General features: G+C 30.1%; 1 protein-coding gene across 1 annotated transcript; it reads left to right on the forward strand.

The window, feature by feature from the left end:
• The first annotated feature begins 1224 nt into the window (after positions 1-1224).
• On the forward strand, positions 1225-3404 carry LOC120255323 (flavin-containing monooxygenase FMO GS-OX-like 9). Its single transcript, XM_039263162.1, has 6 exons — positions 1225-1967; positions 2040-2110; positions 2204-2445; positions 2548-2680; positions 2773-2946; positions 3024-3404. Exons 1-6 carry the CDS (start codon positions 1454-1456, stop codon positions 3219-3221), a joined length of 1332 nt encoding a protein of 443 aa, XP_039119096.1. The 5' UTR covers positions 1225-1453; the 3' UTR covers positions 3222-3404.
• The last annotated feature ends 5729 nt before the right edge of the window (positions 3405-9133 follow it).

Genomic DNA, 9133 nt, shown 5'->3' on the forward strand with positions numbered 1-9133 from the left:
AAATGAATATTTGTCCCTTTACTCCAAAATTAAACATTCATGAACACATGAAGGTGCCATTCTCTCTTGAATTTATTGGTTCAATTGTGACACAAATCTTAAGTTCTTTAGGGAAAGAAATTATTTTTTTTCTTAATTAGATCTTTTTTTTTGGATTTCACTAATAATTCTCTCTCAAATACAAGTAAAATTTTATTTATCATTCGAACAAAAAATAACATGTGATCAACATGACAATCCTACTCGAACTCAAATACTAAGGACATTGCATGGGTTCCTCACTAATATCTTATTATTATTTATTATTATTTTTTATGATCCTGATAGGAATATATATATATAATGTTAAGAAACCTTCACATTTTTTTTTTTATTGGAATTCGTATTATTTTTAAAATTATTGACTTAAATTTTATGAGTTGTTTTAGAGTCATCTCATCCTTAAAAATAGCCCATAAAAATTAACTTTATGATATATCAATTTGTTGAATTTTATGAATGAAAAAATAATTCTAAATTATAAATGAAATTTGGTGTAAGTGGAGTTTTCATGATGTAGATCACATTCATAAGTTTATATATTAAATTCTTGGAGTTAAAAAAAAAAATCATACTTTATATATTACTATATTACATCAAGTTACCCTGATGATGTAGTTGAAGCTTAAATTCTAATCCAATGCCTTTTGTTATCAGAGACATGACTTTCCTCCTCATGAAAGTAAAACAATAATAATAAATAAATAAATAAACTTGAATTCATGCAAAGAAAGACAAGAAAAAAATTCAACAATGCTTGCAGTTAAATTTTAATACTGATAATAACTCATGACATGCTTCCTATTATCACAACAGATAGTATGAAAGAGCTCCCTTAGTAATCATATATAATCATCAATTTAAGTTTGACGTGCAAGCTTGGCATCGATCTGAATCAATGTCGAGAAAAATAGTTCATCAAATCATCGCTATAGTTTTCACCTTAATATAATCATTCTTCATGCCAAAATATTTCTTTATTCCTTTTTGCCACACTTATATACAGTTTCAGAAAAAAATAATAATAATAACAAAAAAGAATGATACTTTAATGTTTTTTCAATTGTTTAATTTGTTTCATGATCATGATCATGAGCCCCACAAAATGAACACTCTTGATATAGTGATATGCAAGCAATGGTGTTCAACAATGTGGCATGATGTTCTTTGTCCACCCTTCCCATGGCTTCAAGCAATTGGAAGCTTTTTTTCTGAAACTTTTCTGCAATTTATCATCAAATCTCTTGTTTGCATCATGTTTTCTGCTTAATAAATTTGTTTTCTTTGCTTAATTATGTCTTAAGGCATTTAATTCTCTTACAATGACATATATATATCTATATATAGACACATACACAAACATACATAAAACATAAACACTGCATTGAATCTTTGGTGGTTGGATTATTTTGCAATGGTGTCGGAAAAGAACCAATCGAAACATGTCTGCGTGATCGGTGCAGGACCGTCGGGATTGGTATCGGCGAGGGAGCTGAAGAAGGAAGGTCACACAGTCACAGTTTTGGAGCAAAATTATGAAGTTGGAGGGCAATGGCTGTATGATCCAAATGTAGAGTTTGAGGACCCAATGAGTATTCACAGTAGTGTTTATGCTTCTCTTAGATTAACTTCACCAAGAGAGATCATGGGCTTCAGTGATTTCCCTTTTATTGCGAAGAAAGGCAGGGATATGCGAAGATTTCCCGGTCACAGTGAACTGTTTTTGTATCTGAAGGATTTCTGCCAATGGTTTGGATTGAGAGAAATGATAAGGTTTAATACAAGAGTTGAGTATGTTGGAATGGAGAACATGAAATGGATTGTGAGGTCTAAAGAGAAGAAGAGTGAAAAGATCATTGAAGAGATCTTTGATGCTGTTGTTGTTGCCACCGGTCACTACTCTAAGCCAAGAATGCCTGTAATTAAAGGTATACAGATTTTGTTTGCTTGTTTGTTAATTTAAATTGAATTGAATGCTTAAATGATTTGTTCTTTTGAAGGTATGAATGAATGGAGGAGGAGGCAGATTCATAGTCATGTGTATCGAGTTCCTGAACCATTCCGTGATGAGGTTTGTTGCTATAATTTCTGTTTTCATTGCTTGATTCATTGTTTTCTTTACTGAAAAAAGTTTTTTTTTTTTTTTTCTGCAATTGAAATGCAGGTTGTTATGGTTGTTGGAAATTCACTTAGTGGTCAGGACATATCAACGGAGCTTGTAGAAATTGCAAAAGAAGTTCATATTAGTGCAAAATCACTTCAAGTCTCTGAAGGATTGTCGAAAGTTATATCGAAACATCAAAATCTTCATCTGCATGTGCAGATAGACACTTTGTTTGAAGACGGCCGGGTTTTGTTCATCGATGGTTCATTGGTTATCGCTGATTCAATCATTTACTGCACAGGGTGAGTCTTTAAAACTCTAAAGTTCAAATTTCTGAAACATTTGAATTTAGAATCAATCTAAAAATTATATTGATGAAATTGTTTGTTGGTCTTGCTTTGAAGCTATTCATACTCATTCCCATTCCTTGACACAAAAGGAATAGTTGTCGACGATGACAGAGTAGGACCATTATATGAGCACACATTCCCTCCTTCACTTGCGCCGAGTTTGTCATTTGTCGGCATTCCAAGAAAGGTGAGCTAAAGATCTCAATTAATTGCACACAAAATTAGCAACAAAAAAAACCAGTTTGTACAATTTCTCTAAATGAGATTTACGATGATCAGCTCATCGGATTCCCATTCTTCGAATCACAAGCAAAATGGATAGCACAAATACTATCCGGCAAAAGAAGTCTTCCTTCATGGGATGAGATGATGAACTCAATCCAAGAATTTTATAATTCAAGAGACATTGCAGGAATTCCAAAACACAACACACATGACATTGCAAACTTTGAGGTGATCTTTTATTTACCTATTTATTTCTGCAGAAATTCAAATTAGTCTTAACAAATTTTGTTTATATATCATGTCAGTACTGTGATAAATATGGAGATTTCTGTGATTTCCCACACCTTGAAGAATGGAGGAAACAACTCTGCCTTGCAGCACTGAAGAACTCAGAGAAAAACTTAGAGACATACCGAGATCTCTGGGACGACGACGAAGTCCTCCAAGAAGCTCTGCAAAGCTCTCATTTCACTCAAATAGACCCTGAATCAATTCCCCTCTGAAGCCATGAATCAAGTTCTCATTGATTGTTACAATTAAATTATTTTAAAAAAAAAATCAAGCAAGAAATCTCCATTTTGTTTTACCATATTGCAAGAGATATAAGCACATATATGTACTGCTATTCCTCCTATCAAACAAACACATTTTATTTCTGGCAAAGTATTAAATAAAACATAGTCATGATTCATGCATTAAAAATTGCAAACACACATAAACATAAATACTGAAATACAAAAATCAGTGCTTAAACAATCCTACAACCACTTAATATTCTGCATCTTTCTGAAGTTTACCTTTAAGCTTCATCAGCAGCAACAGTAATAGCAGTTGATCCACCAACCACATTGTATATATTTAGCACCAATTTTAAGTTGATCTAAATTAATAATAGGAGTTATAAGAGTTGGTTCAGTAGCAATATATAGTGGTAATAGTATCAGAAGCATAAGATATATTGTATTTCAAGAATTAATTTCCCAGCCTTGTCAACATATGGACTGATAATTGTGTTCTCAAGCTCAGCAAGATCATAGATTTAATTCACCGAGAACATCTCCGGCAGCATCAGCCACCAATATGGCCTTGTCAATCTTATCAAGTTTTATAGATATATATATATATATATCAAAATGTGGATAAACCATTTAAATTAATAAAAAAACATAAACAACAACCAACCACTTACCACAACACACTTGTGGTAACAGAACAAAAGTTCATGTGCAATCCCCTTTGTTTTAGTGTAATCATTATATATATATATATATATATATAGTGATATCACAGGATATTTTTAGATGATTTATATTTATTTTTAAGGAGATTTGATTGTATGTATTCAGGCATAAATATAACTGGTTGTTAAATAACCATTTTAATTGTTATTTTTTTTATATAAGTAGAATATTTATCTATTAGTTTTTATAGTGTTTTCACAATTATTTTTATTATTACGTCTTAATTATGTATTAGAAAAAATTGAACGGTTCAATTCTCGCCTGAAAGTTAAATGTCTTATTATTTAACAATTGTGTTCATGTCCTATTCTTCATGATGTTATGGGTTTATTAGGTTTGCAATTATTATTATTTTTTATTTTTTTATTATTTTTTAAGAGCTGCATGGTGGCATATTTATCATTATTACTTTGGTGAATCTCCAAGCATGGTTGTGTGGTGGTTATTGATTAAAAATAGTCACAAGCAATCAATTTTATACTTGCCACATATGTGAAAAATAGAAAAAAAAAATAATTATCATCTCTTGGATTTAAAGTAAAATTTGTCACCCTCTTTTTAATAAAAAAAAACTATTTTATTTTATTTAATAAATTATTTTAATTAATTTATCTTAAATTTCTCCAAATTATTCTTTATACAAAATCTAATATTCAGCTGAAACAAAATTATCGTATTTTTAATTTTAAATCATTTATACTAAACTCTACTATTAATCGTATATTTCTTTTATGAGATTTGTAACTCCCAATACAAAAAAAAAAACTTAAATTTGAAAATTTGATTTGTATTATTAAAAAAAATCTAAAGTTTAAAGAGTCCTGTATGAGTAATTCTAGAGATATGACGACTAATATTAAATCTGGAAAAATCCTATAACATTAATGTATAATCCGACAACTTATTATTTCCAACATTTCACTTTATTCTTTTTTTAATTTTTATATGTCTTGTGTTCTGTTTCAATTATATTCATTTCTAGTAAATTCTCATCATCTGTTGGTTTTTCTTTATCTACTCATACTGTTGTTTCAATTAATCAATTGTTTATCAGTATTTATCAAAACTAAATGCCCGTCATTAAATATGATATAGATTATAAATTTAATAAATAATATTTGATATTTTTATTAACAATAGAAGTTTTTTCATATTTAATATATAATATTTGATCAACAATAATCACTTCCTTTATTGACACATGACCTTCTTACTGAAACTGTTCATCTTGTTTACCAAGATTCTAGTTCAAATTTCAACTTATATATATATATATTACACATCTCTATATCTTTAGGTTTTTATTTTTATTTTTTAAAATCTCTTTCTCTCTCTCCTTGAGTTTTTATTTTTATGTTTTTAAAAAAAATCAATCTTTTTACAAATTAATATCTATAGTTTAAAACATAATAATTTTATTAAAAATATTTACAAAATTTTATAATTTGATTTATTAAAATTGTATAAATTATTTTACATAGTATATTTTTTTCAAAAATTTATATGACAAATTGTATCTATCAAAATGAGCACATAGAACAAGGGTGCACAAGGATGGTTGGTTTTGGTTTTTTATAAATTAATTTATATAATATATATAATTATATTGTTAGCTGAGTTTTTCAAAAAATTTATTGTTTGATATCTAATTTTTATAAAATAAATTATAAATCAATAAATAAAAACTTTATAAAAATTATAAAAATTTTATTAATTATATTTTATTAACAATTCATCACCTACCTTATAATTTTTAATTCCGCCACTGCTTACAAGAACATCTACAAATTGAGAATCTACCGATGTCTCCAGAAACTCATTTACTCCAAATCTAGGATTAAAATTACTATTACACCACCTACCCTTCTCTTTTTTCTCTCTCATACACGTTCATATCTGCAGATGTTGAAGTTTATTAATATATATAATATCTACTAATATATATATATATATATATTTAAGTTATAGTCGTCCATGAGGACAGAGTAGGACTATAAAGCAGTGTTTTCAGATCCGGACCAGACCGGGTTGACCCGGACCCGATCTTAAAACCGGTCCGATTCAATGTATAAAACCGGATTTTGATAAAACCGGGGTTGAACCGGCACAGGTCATCAACCCGGGTTTGCACCAATTTTTTTTTTAATTCTTATTTTATTTTTATAATATATTAATGTTTGGGGTTATAATGTAAAATTATAAAACTAAGGAATGGAGAAACTAAGGGAATATTTTTATTTTTATTTTTTTATGAATTTTTTAGTTGTGGATTTCCTTGTGAATATTTTTATGCTTCTCAATTAATTTTATATTAGTTTATTTTTATGTTATTGGGTGTATTTTACATTTTTAATGTGGTGTACTTCAATATTTATTTATATAAAATACTCGCTTAAATTTTTAAAAATCAGGTTTTTATTTTTTTTTTGTTTTTTATTCTTCAATATTTAAATTTTTTAATTATATATAATTAAAAATTATATTATTTTTAATAAAAATTATTGACCCCGGTTCAACCCCGGTTCAATCCGGTTGAACGCCTCGACCCTGGCCCCTATTCTTCTCCGGGTCGATAGTCGGCCGGGTCTGAAAACCTTGCTATAAAGTAAGCAAGCATCCTTCTAGTTAGGCCAAGTTGGGCATTTGTAATTTGTCAGCACTCCCAAAAAAAGATCAGCTAAAGATCTCATTTGACATAGAAAATTAGCAAATATAGATATATATATATATAATTTCCATATAAATATATATATGCTGTACGTCTTATCAAACAAGCACACATTTTATTTATGACAAAATTATAATTAATGCATAAAACATGCTCATGACTCATGCATGAAACACCGAAAATTAGCACACATAAAGACAACTCACAAATGAAACATAGCAAACACACAATACTGAAATACAAACATTAAGTGCTTAAACATAATTAAACACAATACTCATGAAATACAAACATCAGTGCTTAACCTCTCCTCCTCCAGCAATGTGATATTCATCAGCATCAGTTTTAGTAGTAGTAGTGGTTGTTGATTTTGGTAGTGGCATAACATAGTATTCTTGACCCGGTGTAAAATCATTTTCATTTTCATTTTCATTTTTATTATTCTTCTCAGAAGCATCAGTTTTAGTAGTAGTAGTAGTTTTTGATTTTGGTAGTGGCATAAGATAGTAATCTTGACCCGGTCTAAATTCATTTTCATTCTCAGAAGAAGCATGATCAGGATTAGTATTTGATTCACCCGGCTTAGTAGTACTAGTATCAGTTTGATGTTCCTTACCATGCTTGGCATGCCCGGTAAATGGCTCAAGAATATCTCCGGAGGTAATTTTGGTCACTGTGTCAATCACAACAGCTTCAGTTGCATCAAGAAGCTTGCCACCAGCGCTCAGTAACCCACCAGAGGTTTGAGACTTAGTCTCATCAGGATTGGTTGGCTTCAGTATTGCTGAGAAATCCATTTTGGAAAAGATTGAAAGGTTTGAAGTGAGCTTAATTAATTGGCTAAGGAGAAGAAGGTGGTGGTGGTGATGATGAACGGAGATGAGGGTATTTACTATTTATAGAGCTACATGGTGAGATTTAATTATTGAAGCTTAGATTAAAAATTTAAAAAGTTGTGGTTGAGAGTCATGCACGTGATATTTTGTGTTTGTGTGGTGGTGGTAATGCCATGAATATTGTTTGAGATATTGTTGATATTCTAAGAACGTGAGACCTTTGTTTTATGCAATAATGCAATGTTGTCAAAAAAATATTTACTGAATTTGGGAGGATTCTTCCCTTTTTTTTTATAAAATATGGATAAGCATGTAGAGTTGGTACTAATGAGTTGAGTTTTTGACAAACTGAGAAAAACTTCAAGAGAAACACCAAAACAACACAATTAATTAACTCAAAAAAAGGAACTTGCTTTACCTGCAGTATCAATAATGCACTTAGGGAAATCTAACCCTTAATTTATGAAAAATTAAGAGATAAAGCAAGATTGCATAAAGTATATATGTCAAGCTAATTTATTAATAGCAGGATTACAACATGCATGCATGTCTAGCAATTTATCAGTAAACTCATTGCCTTAATCTAATCACATTAATCACTTCAGTTATCCGCTAAGACATGCACTAGCTACAAAATCCATATGGTTAATTAATTGTCTCCACTAAAGCTTGGCCATCAGTTGCCAACGACATGCGGGTCTATTGGTACACGGGTCGCCGATAGAGCTCTCACCGAGTGGTGAGAGTTCGATTCTCGGCTGAGAGTACATTTCTGGAAGTTATAAATAGTGGTTGTGTATGAGTGGTTCCAGCGCCCACGTGAGCGCCGCCTCGTCTCCACTTGTTCCACCGAGGCTTATGCACGTCTCTGAGGTCTCTAGTGGATTCGCCCCGCTCTTCTTCCAAAAAAAAACCACCTTGGCCATCAGTTAAAACATTGTGTTGGATTGCAGTCCTCTCTCAAAGCAATATATTCCAAGGTCTTTAATTAGTATTGCTACAATTTCAATGTGAAGGCTTTAAGTCCATTTTCACAGTGACAGAACTTGTTGTCAAGACAATATGATGAAGGTCAACAAAAATTACAAATCTTAGGCCACAAGAAGATATCTATGATGACCATGAAGCGTCACTAAAAATAGTAATTTTCTCTTAGGACCTAAAGAGTCAAACTACACTACCTAACAATGCTTTCTTTTCTTTTAAGATAATCATCAGAATATAGGATCACTGAATTAAAGCTCAACTAACATGTTACATGTAACCCCCCAAAGGGACCATGCACATGTTGAGTTTATACTCCCAATTTTTGTCTTGAAGCAAGCATATAACCAATTTCTTCTTATGAACCCTTGACTGAAATTTAGTTTAGGAGGAGACTAAGTACTATAAACATTATTTATTTATTATTTACATATAACAAATTTTTATTTTCTTTTATATTAGTTCACCCATATGATAGATTTTTACGAGATTGTTAAACCACCATAATTGATGTATAGAGGTCTATTTATTTATTTATTTATAGCACTTAGCTTTTTTTATTAAAAAAAAATATAACAATAAATATATATATAAATTAAAATTTTAAAGGGTAAAAAGTTAACAGTTAATTGTACCAAAATCTTTAACATTATACTCTCTGGAATTTCAGAAGTCTAGCCTGTAAA

Source organism: Dioscorea cayenensis, unplaced genomic scaffold (assembly GCF_009730915.1).
Source record: "Dioscorea cayenensis subsp. rotundata cultivar TDr96_F1 unplaced genomic scaffold, TDr96_F1_v2_PseudoChromosome.rev07_lg8_w22 25.fasta BLBR01000946.1, whole genome shotgun sequence".
Classification (NCBI taxonomy): domain Eukaryota; kingdom Viridiplantae; phylum Streptophyta; class Magnoliopsida; order Dioscoreales; family Dioscoreaceae; genus Dioscorea; species Dioscorea cayenensis.